Raw genomic sequence first — 16,451 nt, forward strand, 5'->3', positions numbered from 1 at the left:
TTCTTTCTATATTTTACATCTATATATAGTACCAGTGTCCATCAATGTATATTTTAATTAAAGGTCCTATAAATGTCATTAAAATCAAGAAGATATATTTTGAATATAACACATTAAATGAGGCCTAATGGTTTATAAATGGTAGCTTTAACCTGACACACATTATCCTTCTTACTGTTTATGCTTTTATACTTAATTATAATGGCTGTCATTATGCAAGTAGTTTGTATACCAGAATTATAATAATCTTTTGGACTATAGACAAGATTTGTTCTTGAAATGTTTATAATCCAGAGCTTTTGAATTAGAACACTATTAAAACTACGCCAACAGTTTTGGCCTTGTGCATGCCCCTTTTAATGGATGAAATTTACTAAATTGCTATCATTAATGTGAAATACCATTTGCCATTTTATATGCAAATTAGATTTTAATGCCTTTCTCCCACTTAAAAAAAGTTAAATTCTAAAATGCAAGACTTTTTTCACCTTTGACTCTAAATAAAGTTGAGTAAATGAGAAAAAAGTATAAATATTTTTACAAACAGAAGTGACCGAGCTATATTTATAGGTATCCAAATTAAGTAGTATGACTTTAGCTTAAAATAATAGTGGCGAGAGTAATTTTAGAAAAAAAATCTGGAATTTAGAAACTTGGAGAAAGCCATGGGTGAAAGTTTGTTAAAGTGAATATTCATTACTAAAAATGGAATGTTTTATGAAGTCCTATAAAATACAGCTTAAATAAACATTTCCACTTTTGATTTCTTCATGAAATGAAAAAAGAGAAGAAGGTTTTATACCTCACACTAGTATTGCTACCGCCCCAAGAATTATCTTGATTTGTTTTTCAGGAAGTCTTAGTAATTCTCAAACGTGCACAGATTGCAAGGAGCTCTATCGACAGAAGACAGACACGCTAGTCCCGCATCTGCGGTTGAATACTGGAGTCTCCTGGGGCGCTCAACTTTGCCATAAGTTAACAAGGGGGAGACAGTTCTTTCTTGTACTTGTCAGTGGTTTTCCTCCACTCCTGTCACCAACCACTAATTGTTCCACTAGTCTATTAACCATTACTAAGGTAAATGCTAGTCATGCAAAGGGAATAAGAACAAAGAGGAAAGAACGAATGATGCACTGAAGACCAATTTGGGGGACATGAATTTCACAGCAAAGCAGCAGCTGGGTTCTCAATGCCATGATGTAGTGGAAAGACCTTAGGCTTCTAAGACAGATGAACGTGGTTTTAGTTCTAAGTGCTACTTACTGGCCTTATGGCCCTATTCTCCTCTTCCTTCCGTTTACCCAACATGCTGCTGCTAAAGCAATCACCCTAAACTACCACTCTAATTATGTTATGTATGTATTCAGACTCTCCCACTGGCTCCTGCACTGCCTAGAAATTAAGTTTCAACAGCATATAAGTCAATATCCTTCAGGATCTGGTCTAGAGCACATGTCCATCCTTAACTCTCACTCTATCCTGTTCCCATCCACATGCCTGCACCTCACCTATCTACTGCAGCCAAATCATTATTTCAAACTCTTCTAAAATTTCTGAACTTATTCCCTGCACTCACTCTGTTCCCACTAGCAATCTGTGTGAATCAAAATTCTAACTACTATTCAAAGTCTAATTTTAAATTATACCTCCTCCAGGAAACCCCAACTCCCAGCTTCTGAATACTTTCTTAACATTTTATCCGGGCCTTTATTATACTTCTATTCAGATGTGCTATCTATGACAGATGTGTATGTTATGTATCTTCTCCGTCGCATTAGAAATATTTTAGCCTAGGGACTGTTTTATTCATCTCTGCATACTTCATATCTCCATGGCTGTTTCTAGAACTTAGTTGAGTAGTCTCTAAACGTATGTAGCACTCTCCTACCTCACCTAGAAATGGCAGCACATAGAAATCATGTGCTGATTCTATGTCTTGTTTAGATAATAACCATGACAGCAAATCTCTGGACAATACTTACTACGTTTCAGGCACTGTTCTAGGCAATTAATAACTCAACTGATTGTCTTATAAAAGCTGTGAGATAAGTCCTACGAGTCTCGCTCTTTTACAGATGAGAAAATTGAGAAACAGAGCTATGGAACAAGCTGGCCAAAGCTGCTCATCTCCTAAGTGGTGGGCCAGACACCGGAGTTCAAGCCATCTGGCTAGAAAGCGTGTTCGCTGCTATTACATTCTGCTCCTTTTCAAAGGGTCTGATAACATCTGCAAGTTAAAATACGTTAAAACAAAAAAATAAAGTTATCTGTTGGCTCTTTTTGTCAAATTTCAAGAAGAAAAAAACTGTAACTCTTGATCCATTGTCTCTCATTCTAGAAAGGAAATGTTGATTAGAAAGAATGAAGACAAACTTTCAACCAATAAAGAAGCACAAATGAAGGCACCAAAACTACTACTTCTTTATGGTAATACAAATAAATCTGATAAATATTAATAAGGGAGCAAATTTTTCTCATGGAATATGGAAAATAAGCACAAAATTGTTTTTGATAATTCTTAGGTGATATATGAAAAAACTTTATTTTGTGTAATATCTAGAGGGTTTTTTAAATTATGACTAGTTTTGATTTACAAATTAATATTATTCACCATTTTGTAATGCTAGCATATGTTATTAAAATATTTTAAAGTCACAGGAAAGGAGGATTTTTTAAATCCTCTTTTTAAGAACTGTCTGAATTACTAAACAATTGTGTAAATATTACTCTTAAATTCTCCTTAAATACTAATGATATACCTGCACGTTCTGTAGTTATTCCTTTGTTTCCCTTTCTTGATCATATTTTTAACATACATATTTAGTTTTTTATGAATTACATGTTTAACTCTAAAAAATCTTAACTCATTAATTTTGCATGTATATATTTAAATCCCTTTAGACTTAACTCCAATTAAATTTTACCAAACAAGTATGCATCATGTAAAAATAAAATTTAATTTTGCTGAGTGTACAGTTGCTAACCAGAGAATTTAATAACAGCATAAAAAACTTTCATTATCTCTTTTGCACACATCTTAAAATTACAGTAAGTATAAATAAAGTGAAGGTAGAGGATATGAGAAGAAACATACATTTCTCATCAAATGATCTAGATTGGAAGTTCTTCCTCAATACTAAATGTTAATTTAAAAATTAAGTAGTGAGTGAAACAAAATTTAGTGAGGAATATTTTGACTCCTTCAGGGGTCCAGTGGGTAAGACTCCATGCTTCCAATGCAAGAGCACGGGTTCGATCCTTGACTGGGGAAGTTCCGCATGCCACAGCCAGAAAAAAAAAAAAACAGAAAAAAAAGCCAATTTAAACATGCATGGCTTTGAATGCTTGTGGCTATAATCCTATCCCATCTTAGAGATCTTGGGGCCTCATCATAAATAAAAGCTTTTTTCAAGAGACAGACACAGATGCAGGTTGTAGCTACAGGAAATTAAGTGAAAAGTGTCCACCAGCACCAGTGTGTCTTTCTCTTTCCAAGTCTTCTATCTATACTGAGGTCCTGCTATTGTCACATTTTGATCAGAGTCTCAAGATACTTTAATTTTTTCACCCAAATAATGATTTCCTCTAGCTCAGTCCAAACTTTTTTGTACCAAAAGACTAGAGAACAGTGAAAAGAAAAAAAAAAAGTTTTAGAAAAATTTATTAGAAAGCTCCTGATGAAATCAGAATTTAATCTAAGTCTCATATTATCTAAGGATTTAAAATTCAGCATAGTTAGTTGCTTCTAGGCAGTAGGAGGCATGAGGGGGAAAAGAAAGAGGAGACAAAAGGTAGCTACATCTACAATGGGAATGTTAATACTGTCATTCTTGAGCTGAGTGGTATGTTCATAGGTAGTTATTTTATTATGCTTTCTAAAATATTTACATTATTTATATCTTTTATGTATCAAATATTATATTTTGAAAAATATTAAAAACTGAGAAATAAATGGAAAGTGAGAAAGTAGAGAAAGTGGGCTTTGGCTACTCTTCCAAGGTGCTTGATTCCAGGAGAAGAAATAGGGATGTGATAGCACCAAGTAGATATATGTTTATGGGGGGATTTTTTAACTGGAGGTCTGTATCCTGCTTATAAGATGATGGGCTAGACACAGAGGTCTGACCTGAGGTAATTCTGCCTCCCAGAGGGTATCTGACAGTGTCTGGAAACTTTCTGATTGTCATGCCTCGGGGGGAGTGTTCTATTGGCATCTACTGGATAGAAGCCAGGGATACACCACATCTTCAGCGCCTGGATAGCACTGAAGCAGCAGCCCTCATTCTTAGGTCTATTTTTTTTTAAACAGCCTGTCTATGAAGTAGACCTTGTCCAACTCTGCTGCTACTGAAAAGAAATGCAGAAGGCCTATGTGGAGTTTTACTGCTAAACATTTTGTGGAAAACAGGCAAGAAAACTACAAAATAACAAATGCAGGTGAGGTGAAGTTACCTCCGAGCTAATAAAGCTTAAGCCTCAGGATTCCTTGTCAGCACCTGGCCCTTTTGTGGCTCTGGGAGGGGCCTTAGCACTTTTGAAATTTATGTCTGAATTGTATTTCCTGAAGAGGTCCACCAAACTGTACATACTTCAGGCCCCACAAAATAAGGATTTACCCTTGAATGCAGCAAAGTTATTCAATTTAATAATTTGTATAGCTACTTTCCTTCACATCCTTGCTGGACGGCAGCCTGAAGCTTCAATGGACAGATACTATTCTATTTAGCTCCCTAAGATGCAGTTCATAAAGACTCATCACTCTCCAGGTTTTTTATCCTTATACATCCTTCACAGGTCATTTCCTCCATTAAAGCAGGCTTTCTAGCTTTAAAGTCCTGGGGGTACAATTAGGCCGAAACAATAAAGGATAAGTAGGTTATGCAGTTTCCCCTACTCTAGAGTGGAATCACATTAAAGTGGGAAACTGCTACCCCTGGCCTTAGTTCCACATAGGAAATAAGGGTTTGGGAAAACCGTTATGAGATTTTGTGTGCAAAAAGGCAACCGGTTTGCAAGGCGGAAATAGAGACACAGATGCAGAGAACAAACATATGGACACCCAGTGGGGAAAGCGGGAAAGGTTGGGGGGAGGGGAATGAATTGGGAGATTGGGATACTAAATTGTACACTCTAAATATATGCAGTTTATTGTATGTAAACTGTATCTCAATAAAAGTTCTTAAAAAAACAAATAAAGTCATCTAGGAAGCATGTCATAAATGTGGATTCCAGGGACCCACTCCATGAGAGTTACAGAATCAAGATCCAAGAACAACAGTTTAAGAACTACTTCCCTAATGCAAAGATTCTTCATCTTCTGGGTATAGATCCCTTGAAGGATCTTTCCATATTCAGATGCTAATCATTTTAATATGGAGATTATATTAGTTTGCGATTGCTACTATAACAAAATGCCACAGACTGGGTGGCTTAAATTACAGAAATTTCTTTTCTCATAGTTTTGGAGGCTAGAAGTCCAAGTTCAAGGTGTTGGCAGGTCTGCTTTCTTCTGAGGCCTCTCCCTGGCCTGCAGAAGGCTGCCTTCTCACTGTGTTCTCACATGGCCTTTCCTCTGTAGGCAGACATTCTTGATGTCTCTTTATGTGTCCACATTTCCTCTTTTTATAAGATCACCAGTCAGACTGGATTAGGGCCTGCCCCTAACTGCCTCATTTTTAACTTAATCGCATCTTTAAAGTCATACTTTCAGGGACTGGGAGTTAGGGCTTCAGCATATGAATACGGGAGGAGGAATTCATCCCGTAACAGAGATTATTCTATGGCCCTCATCCTAATGACCCCTTGTTTCGCTATTCCTTCAAAGAACTGGAGTGTGTAGAGGATCTAACTGAGAGAAAGAGAAGGGGGCCACGTGGTGAACACCACAGTTAGGAGGAAAATGACCATCCAAAAAAGGGGGAGGAAAACCCACTGAATCTGACTGGGAAAAGGAGGTCATTGATGGTCTTAAAGATGTATGTGTGTATATCTGGAAAAGACAAAAACTCGAACTCGAAAAGATGCACACACCACAATGTTCACTGCAGCACTATTTACAATAGCCAAGACATGGAAGCAACTTAAATGTCCATCAACAGGATGAATGGATAAAGAAGATGTAGTAGACATATACAATGGAATACTGCTCGCCATAAAAAAGAATGAAATAATGCCGTTTGCAACAACATGGATGGACCTAGAGATTATCATACTAAGTGAAGTAAGTCAGACAGAGAAAGACAAATAGCATACGATATCGTTTATATGTGAACTCTAAAATATGGCACAGATGAACTCATTTATAAAACAGAAATAGACTCACAGACATAGAAAACAAACTTATGGTTACCAGAGAGGAAAGGTGATAGGGGGAGGGATAAATTAGGAGTTTGGGATTAGCAGATATAAACGACTGTATATTAAGTAGATAAACAACAAGGTCCTACTGTATAGCACAGGGAACTATATTCAATATCTTGTAATAACCTATAATGATGGAAAAGAATCTGAAAAAGTATATGTGTGTGTGTGTGGATAAAACTGAAGCACTTTGTTGTACATCTTGGAATACTGTAAATCAACTACACTTCAATTTAAAAAAATCCCCCCAAAATGATACGTGTGTGTATAATACAAATATTATATATTTATGTTATATATATAAATATATATACAATTTTATAATACATATTTTAGATATACAATGAGAGTGTGAGGGAGAGAGACAGAGAGAGAGAGATCATCTCTTTTGAGAACTACAGAGAAAATAAAATTAAGGATGATAGAAAAAAAAGGAAAGAGAGTAAAATACATTATGTATCTCCATTCCATCCTGCAACTAAAATAATAGCCAAAGAACATAATCCAAGAAAGGACAAATAGAACTTGAGAGGAGATGCCAAAGAAGTACCAGCAACATTTTGGAAGTTCTGCAACATATGGACAAGTATTGACTGGCTTTCCACACGAGAAAAGCTAAAATCTAAATGGCTGCAAGGTGAAGGGAGCCAATAAACAAGCTGACTCATGAAAAAGACCTTGAAAAAGTCTCAGGAAGTAGAAGTCTAGGGTTCCTTTGAAAATGGGAAAAGGAGTGGGTGTGGGCAAGATCAGGAGAAATGGTTCAAGGTCTGTACAATAAACAGTAAGGCCAAATAACTGAGAACAAACCTCTGCCTTACAGGAGTCCCAGAAAGAGAGTCAGGAGGAAAAAGGAAGGAAGAGAAAAGATCGAAGAAATAATGAACATTTTCCAGGGGTGAAGGCCAGGGGTTTCCCCTGTAGAAGGCCCAGTGTGTCTCAACATAGAGAATGAAAAACAGATCAAACCTTAAAGAAAATTTGAGAAAATGTTAAAACACAGAAGGGCACAAGGGCAGGATGAGGGGAGAAGGGTGGCAGGAAACAGCTTATATAGAAAAATTTGAAATTAGAATGGTATTGCACTTCTGCTCAGCTATACTGGAAGTTTGAAAACAATGGAACGTTATCCTCAAAATTCTGGAGCAAATGATTTTCATTCTAGAATTTTATATCCATCTACCAATTTTGTGTGGACTCTGAATAATATTATTTTCAAATATTAAAAAAAAAACCCTCAAAATTTTATTTTGGATATTTCTTCAATGATCTAATAGAAGGTGTGTTTCAGTAAAATTCAAACTAAACTCCAAAAGAAGATCACAGAAGTGGGAGGTTGAGGGGATGCTCCAGCAGGATGGTGAAATTCAACTCCGGATATTGAGAGGAGTATGAGAACTGTGGTAGAGAGTTCAGTGAAAAATGAGTAAAAGTAATCTAAGCAAATGAAACAAAGAGAAAATATTTAATCTGGGGCAGGGGGAAGAAGTGTGATCGATTCTCCTAATTATAATAATGTAAATAGTTATACTTAGCTAAAAATGGTGGTACAGCTTTATTGGGAAAATGACCAGCCAGGTGAGTGGAGGTCACTGGAGAAAGATTGCAGATGTTTCAGCTACGGTATTGCAAGAAAAGAAGGCTAAAATCCCCATCTTCCTTAACAGAAAGTCAACAGATATTGTCTAAAAGTAATGATACTGAGAAAGAACAGTACACAAACGTTATTTAGACATAGGGAGGTAAGAACCAGAATAAGTAAGAGTTTTAAATGATTTCCTCTAGAGATTAGGAACTGGCAGGGATGAAGGTGTGCTGCTTTTTATAAGTTTTAAAAACACGACGTTAAAATCTATGGGCACTGTTCATTTTGACAAACGTAAAAATAAATAAATTATAAAGAAAATATATTACGTAATGCATACATTTATGCCAAAAAAATACTATGGTCTAAATGTTTCTGCATACTTTATGTAAGGTTGATATAGTTCTGGAAACATATTAGCTCAATTCAACTCTATAAGCATAGATTATAAGAACCATTTTTCTTCTTTTAGCTAACCTTTCTCAGAAAAGTTGGGTGCTTGCCTATTTTAATATACTTTAATCCTTCAGGTTTAAAGAGCATTCTTAACCTGAATGAGTGATCTTACCAACAGAAATACATGAGTTAGCTATACTGAGTTCACACATCCATACTTCTTCAGGCTGGGATTTCTGAAGAAAGCCTAAAGGGACTTTAAATCAGCATATTGCAAACCCAGGTCTCAGGATAGTGGATGTGGTGACAGGGGCCATCAGGTAAGAGAAACAGCCAATGCACCAATCAGAAGTCTTCTGGGGATACAGAGGTCAGTGGTGTGCTAGAAAAGTTCATTTCCCATCATTTATAAATTGCTCTCAAAATGATTTTATTTTTAATGAATATTTTCTTTCTCTCCATAATATTATCACTCAGAATGTTAAAGTGGCCAAGACAATGAGAAATCGAATGCAAGTAACACCCATGCAAGAAGATAGCTCCCTTGTTCCTTTTCTTTCTCTCCTGAAATACAGTTTGCTGTTTCCATACCTCTCTATAGCCACTGCTGATGTGTTCTAAGCTGAGGGAATACACAAGATCCTTGCCTCCCACGAAGAGTCTCTCTTGATATTCATCCAGCAGCATTGTCTGCAGATCAAGGAATCCAAAAGGGCTATGAAACACTGATGTTCTGTTCAGATCCAAGAGCTCTGAAATGCAAAACAAAATGTACACTAAACAGGAGAGAAAACACAAATACCTTTATAACACTTTTCTAATGGCTCTATTTTCATACCTATTAATACTGTGCAATTAACATTAATTTCATCAAAAATACAAAGTCTTTAAAATTTACTGCTCAAAAATATTAAAAATACATAGTGCATTAACAATACTTTGCTGTGTATTTGAAAGTTGCTAAGATAGTAGATCTTAAGAGTTCTAATCAAAAGAAAAATATTCTAACTATGTGAGGTGATGGATATTAACAGCCTCTTGCTATGTACACACATCAAATCAATATGTTGTAACCTTTAACTAATACAATGTTATATATCAACTATAATTCAATAAAACCGGAAAATTTTTTAAATATTTGTTCAACATGTAAAAACAGTATAATGGAAGTAAGTTGTAATGTGCACAAATTAAAATCTTTTATAAATTTATGAATTGAAAAATTTCAATTCAACTTAATATGTAAGGTAAACATCCATTTTTAAATAAAGAATTATTTTTCACAAACTTTAATGTAAAGTGCTATATGGAAAAGTCATTCCATTATGACTTTCATATTAATTTCTCTATAAAGTATAACAAAAATCCCAATTCTACAATAAATATTTCCAAAGCAAGTCCATTTAATTCCAGATGAACATCAACTCAGAAAAAATGTTTCCACTTAAAATCGGTTTTGAAAGTCATGTCCAAAATCAAATTGCCCAAGTCTGGAAACTATCAGCGTTGTTAATGTGGTAGTATTCAGTACAGTGGGAATGACTGTTAGAACTGATGCGGATCTACTTCTACCACTGTGTTTGGGCTGGTGTTCATGCACTCACCGCTATTTCAGAAATTACAAATTATTTGTTTTAGCTAACATACATTTAATTTTAGAAAGCCAGAATCTGCCAAACCTCTCATATGTGTGTATTTGTTTGTTTGTTGAAGCTATTTAATTGCGTATGGCAGTTCAGTACTTAAGATTGGTAAACAATATGTGAGAGCCTTTGAGGATGAAAGAGATTAATACGAAACCCTGCATCATGATTTCCTAAAGAGGCTCCTTGGAGTTATGGACAAGTTAGAAGAAAACTTTATTTCCCAAAGGTCAGTTCCTAATGCATCTGACAGAGAAGGTGAAATACTGGTAACCAGAACACTCAAATCCAGACAGCAATATGAAATATAACAAATCTATAGCATTTTGCCCACTCTTACACTGTCTATTTCTAAGAAAAGAGAAATGAAATATCTTTTCCCCTCTATTAAGAATATATTAACTTCTATTTCTCTACTTTGAAACTGTTGATGCCCAATGTTTTGTGGAATAGGGCTAACTATAAGCCTTTAGTTTAAATAAGCAATATTGCTAACATCAAAGTATCATTTATAAAGGTAAAACTTGTAATATTGACTCATTTGACTATTCACCTAAATAAAGAACTTAAAGTTTTGAGGGAGAGACAGAAAAAATGTCAATATTAAGGTGCTTTATTTAGGGAGGATGAAAATAGGAATTTGACAAATTAGGGGTTCTTGAATGCCAGAAGACAAATTTTTCCCACTTAGTAATTTTGTCAAGGTAGAATCACACAGTTTTCCTTCCTTGCTAGGCATTCACAAACAAAAAGAGATGCATGTTTTAGGGATTCAATACCATAAGAAAAATTTAAATTAAAGCTCTCCACTGCCATTATACTTTGTCTTTATATGTAATCACTTATGGTTCTACATCAGGGCTGCTAAGCAGACTATTTTCCAGAAAAGTCTCCCCAGTTATTCTAATACGTTGCTAAAATTCCCCAAGAGTCATGCATGGTGAAAATCATGATCTGAAAAGATTCAACTGATCAAAGAATGGTTATATATTAGCTAGAATTAACAGGTCTCTACACTACAGACTTACAAACAGTAAGGTACACAGCTTAGGAGACTAAGTTGGCTAGAAAATGAGAGAAAGTCATGAAAGGAATTAAATATGAGGGCCCTACCCTAAAGTGTTCCATCTAGGGATGGAATGACCTTGCTTTTTCCCAATGAGGTCATCAGCACCTCATTACCTCTGTATACACAGAGATACAGACATCAAAACTTCTACTTGCTTTTATGACTTGCCAACTTCTACAATCCTTACTATACTTTTTATAGTCTAAAGTCAGTAATTCCTGTTTCTTTGTCAGTAATAATAGAGACTAACTACTGGCCCATCAGTCTTATTTTCTTCTAATATATCAAATTTTATTCCGACCCATCTTCCCATCTCTTTGACCAAGACTATCCCATGAGATCACAAAGATGAACTCATGTTCTGTGGAGCTGTAGTTTGGAAAATGCAAAGGAAAAATCTCAACAAATGTAAAATTTTTAAATGTTCATTTCTTATGGCCTTTACAGTTATCAATTTTTTCCACCACAGTAAACAACCACAGTGTAACAGTTTGAATTACCACTATCCTTTATTTTACTTATGAAGAAACTCAGGTGCCCAGATAATAAATGATTATCCTACAAATATATGCTATTACAATGAAAAATCACTCAAATTACAAAAAAAAAGAAAGAAAGAAAGAGAGAGAGAGAAAGAAAGAAAGAAAGAGAAAGAAAGAAAGAAAGAAAGAAAAAGAAAGAAAGAAAGAAAGAAAGAAAGAAAGAAAGAAAGAAAGAAAGAAAGAAAGAAAGAAAGGAAGGAAAGAAAAAAGAAAAAGAAAATGAGAATTACAGTACAACAGACATGTATGCCATACTGAAAGTCCTGTAGGCTTAGAATCTGAAGAGCCAGGTTCTGGTCTTGACTTTGGCATTAATTACCTGAGAAACCTTGAACAACCACTTAACCTCTTTAGATTGGTTTCCTCACATGTTAATCACTCTTCTACTCTCAAAATTATTCTTTGCCTAAATTGCATCTCTAAAACAGAGGTGATAAACTATTGTTAAAAAAATAAACAAACCCAACCACATATATTTTATGGTCTTTCAAAGTTCAGTGCTGAATCTATATTTTTGGAATCAATAAATGGAGGGAGTGATCAATGAACAAGTCTAAATATCCCATGACCCATATTTAAGCTTGCCCAAAGGAGAGTAGTTAAAATATTCATTTGTGACTTTTCATATATTTAAATGATTATAGGGTCAGAGAATACTTTTAGGTTATTGGGAATTTTGGAGCTAATTTGTTTTGACTCATTCATATTGCCTCAGAGGAAACTGCTGCCAAGATATGCTTGGGTACATAAAATTAAGTATCATGTACATACCTTATGCAGTAAGTTAAGAAATTTCCTTTCATTTACAAAGACACTTCCTGGGATAATTCCTAAGTTATTTTTTAAAAATATAAGATCCAATAAATAGACTATTTTCTTTAAACATGTTCCCAATATGAGAGCTGTACACGGAATATTTCTGCAACTCTCCACTTTGAGCATCACCATCCAACAGGATACTGCCAATGACTGATTCCTAAGAAATGCAGGCTTATCTGTGGAAATTTCATAATCAAGGTACTAACCACTGGCTGTGATTCTCAAACATCCTCAACTTTAAGTCGGGAAAAATTGAAAGTATCCACTATGTGTAAATATTTGTGTTTTAGACGTATATCTGGAATAATGGACACAGAGGCATTCTAAAACAGAAACATTTTTTAAAGGTTGTACAGATTTATGCTTTAATACTAACTCTAATTTTCTACTTTTATTTATTTGATTATTTAACTTGCCTCCTTCCAAAAAGGAGATGACTTATACAGGCATATTCAGTTGAACAAACAAATATATTGCTAGGAGTACTAAAATGAAGGAAAAGAAGAAACAAAGAAAATAAGATGAGAAAACACTGGAATAAATTTTAAGTGAAAGTTATTCTCTAATATCCTATATACTGTTAAAGTGATTATCAAAATTGACCCCAGGTTTCTTAAAATTCAAAGTCACTATACCACATGAGAAAAACCATATCGACTGCTTAAGAGCACTGCCTGATGTGATGATTAATTTTATGTCTCAACTTGACTGGAGCAGGGTTGCCCAGATATTTGGCTAAACATCTCATTTAATCATGTGGCACTTCCATGAGGTAGGACCTACAACTATCACTGTTTTCTAAATGCAGAAAGAGAGGTGTTAAGAGATTCAATGCCCAGTTAAGGTTATTTGGTTATTGTTGGTGCCAAAATTTAAATAAGAGAAGTTGACTGGAGAGCTTTGCTAATAATGATCTAAGTGAGATGGGCTGTCTCTCACCATTGTGCACTCACACAGCTTAGTCATCCCCAGTTTTGGTCCCCAGGGAAAGAGCATCAAGACTGTATGACTTGTTAAAAGCTTGTTCCTTATAAACAATGACTCCATAACCTTATATATAAAACTCCCTATAGAAGCAACAAAGAAAAGTCCAGTCTATTAAGGGATTATGTTTCTGAGCTTGAATACATTTTGCAGAGTCTCATATTAATAGTAAAATAAAATAGAAGGTTTCCCCAATATTCAATAGTTGGGATTGACATAATTCAAAATAATTCAACAACAATAAAATCAACAGGAAAATTCTGGTTAACATCAATTTTAATTCTAATTACCTTTCATTTGTATTTAAAAAACTATCTCAAATAACTATGGACTTTTTCATGCTGCTTTACTAATTGGTGACATTTTCAGTTTTATACATCTTCCTTTAAGAAAACTAAAACGTTCGTACTTGCGATCAAATTTCAAAAGGAATTGAACTTTTTTTGGTATATACTTAGGCTAACAAAACAAAACAAAAACCTCAGGCAGGAAGCTTTCCTCTTCCTTTAAGAATATTTCCTCTTTTTAGTTTTAGAGCCAGCATTTTAAGTCATAATAGTGGTCTTAGCACCAAATTATAGTCCATGGACTTGGCGTATTTACCAAGCAATGGCTAACCTCTTTATCCCTTTGCACTGCTGCAAGCTGCTTAGATGAAAGAATCAGAAAACATACAGGAAGAGGGGGACAAAAGAAACTCTAATCTCAGGTAATCTCCAGAAAACACAGTGCAAATAATGGACAGTGCTGACTTGGGTAAAAGGAGGGAGCTCATCTTGAGTTCTTCCTACTCTAAAAATAACACGAATTACTTGGGGGAGGCAGTGGACAAAGAAACAAGACTAAACTGAGATGCACCAACTCAGGGTTTATCCGGAAATTTTCTCAAGAGGGAACTAATCATTATTGCTAAGCTGCCTGCTAATTATCAGCTGTCAATGAAGAAATACGCAGAGGATTTAGTCATTTCCTCTCATGGTCTTTCTTTAAAACTGCAAGGGAAATAGTTTAAAACTCACTTGACATCAATATATTATAGAAGCAGTTCTCTTCACTTTGTCAAAATATATTTAAATCCACACATCCATGTATAAGATGGGGGAGGAGAGAGCAACACATTTTTCAGTCCTCAAGCAAAAAATAGATTTCCAAGGGACGGGTGTTTCCTTTTGAAGGTACACTTCTGCCACAGTCACCTGCAAAGTAGTGACTTCCTGAGACTCAGGACTTTAAACTTTTCATTATTTTCCAAATCAATTCTTTTATTCAATGTCTTAAAGTTAATTCAACAATAAAATATTGAATTACAAAGTCAGCATTGCTAAAGAAAATGAAATGTAGAAATAGAAATTTCTTCAACTTCTTAATTCTGAAGGAAAAGGTTTCTTATAACATGCTTTGATGATTTTGACAGATCTGATCAATGTTCACTAATGGCTTGTAATAATGTTGAAACAGAGTGGGAAAGAAATAAGCAATTAACTTTTTTTAAGGAGTAAACAGGGCTTACTAATTGGTCTTTCTAGCAATGGACTGTGGCCGGCCTTTCAGGCACCCTCTGAACTTTTAGATTTCTATCTTTCTTACAAGTCAAAGGTCTACAACAGGCATTGTGGTGTTCCAAGTTTTAATCATAAATTGCTTCCAACAAAAGCAAAAAGAGTTCAAAAGTACACATGAATAGCCTAGGCATTAACTAGGCTTTTATTCCCTCAGTCAAGAAAAACAAAATCATGTCAGAATTTTAAGATTCCTTATGTTCCTATCTCATGTAAATCATCATCATTCAGTATTATACATGATATTCTGGCTTACAGCTCTCTGAACTCCTCCACGCACACAAGGTCACCATGGGACAAGGTTACACAGAATCATTGTCCATGCATGTGCTGTACATGTGTGTGAGGACACATACTTAAATCACTGAACTGAACAAAATCATAGAATATATAAAGTGCGACTCCATGAAAGTCAGCAAGTTTTGATTGCCTCCTAGATGTTTAATTACATTCACTGGAAGCCAAGGGAGCAAGTCCAAGTGAGCAGCTTCCAACGGTGAGCCTGCAGGCCAGAGGGACCCTGAACTGGAACCACGGCATGTGCTTCCTTCAACATTCCTTTGGGGCCTTGTAAACCAGGACATGTTATTCTAAATGTAATGGAAAGGACTTCAAAGGTTTTAAGAGTAATTTTTATTACCAGATTTATTTAAAAAATACTAATTGCTTTTGATGTGTATTATCGTCCACAAGGGGCAAAAGTTGAATGAAAGGGGGTAGGAGAATTTTTTTTTTTAATAAGCAGGTGAGGAGAATGATAGTAGCAAAGCAAGGTGCACTGTGGAGCTAGAGACCTGAAAGATTAAATGGAAGAAAGCTAGGCAGCACATTTTACACAATAAGGTAGGAGTGTTTTTTAAAATTGAAGCTGTTTAGGATTGGGATAACAGGTTGTAATTCGTTTGGATGAAACATTCAATATATACTGAGATGCTCTGCACTAGGTCCTAGATCTGGGGTTTCAGAGGGATGCTAAAAGTCAATGTAATTATGTCAAAATAACACAAATCAGATTTTGGCATTTTTCATTTTATTTCTGTAACTCAGTTCTAGAGCTTAGTTTTTTCAGGCTTACATACTAGGTAAAATCAGGCCCATTCATTTTTTTTTTTTTTTTTTTTTTAAAGAAAATACCTTTTATGGTTCAGAATCAGAAAGAATATAAAGGTTTACAATGGTAGACTCCCTTCCTGGCCTCGCTCTTCCTGTACAGTTCTCACTCCTTCGCCCTGAAGGGTCAAACCCTGTCTACTTTTTTGGGTATTCCTCCAGAGTTTCTTACACCTATACAACAAATAAGGTCAATATATAGGTCTTTAATACCTTCCTAACTTTTTTGTCTGTAAAAAGAATCATAATATAAGCTCTGTTGTTTGCTTTTCTTCATTTTATACACTTTGAAAATCTTTCTGTATCAAAATTCAGAGAGGGTACCGTTGCACAATGAATCAGCTGTTGGCAGGCACTGAATTCTTACAAATTTTTGCTATT

General features: G+C 35.1%; 1 protein-coding gene across 1 annotated transcript in view; it reads right to left on the reverse strand.

Annotated features, from left to right (window-relative positions):
• SEMA3E (semaphorin 3E) overlaps positions 1 to 16,451 on the reverse strand; it is a 253,140-nt gene that overhangs the window by 105,887 nt on the left and 130,802 nt on the right. The window contains exon 2 of the mRNA XM_057733732.1: positions 8,936 to 9,096. Within this exon, the coding sequence (XP_057589715.1) occupies positions 8,936 to 9,096 (161 nt within the window). The remainder of the gene's footprint in view (positions 1 to 8,935; positions 9,097 to 16,451) is intronic.

The sequence above is a fragment of the Hippopotamus amphibius genome, chromosome 4 (assembly GCF_030028045.1).
Source record: "Hippopotamus amphibius kiboko isolate mHipAmp2 chromosome 4, mHipAmp2.hap2, whole genome shotgun sequence".
Taxonomy (NCBI): Eukaryota; Metazoa; Chordata; class Mammalia; order Artiodactyla; family Hippopotamidae; genus Hippopotamus; species Hippopotamus amphibius.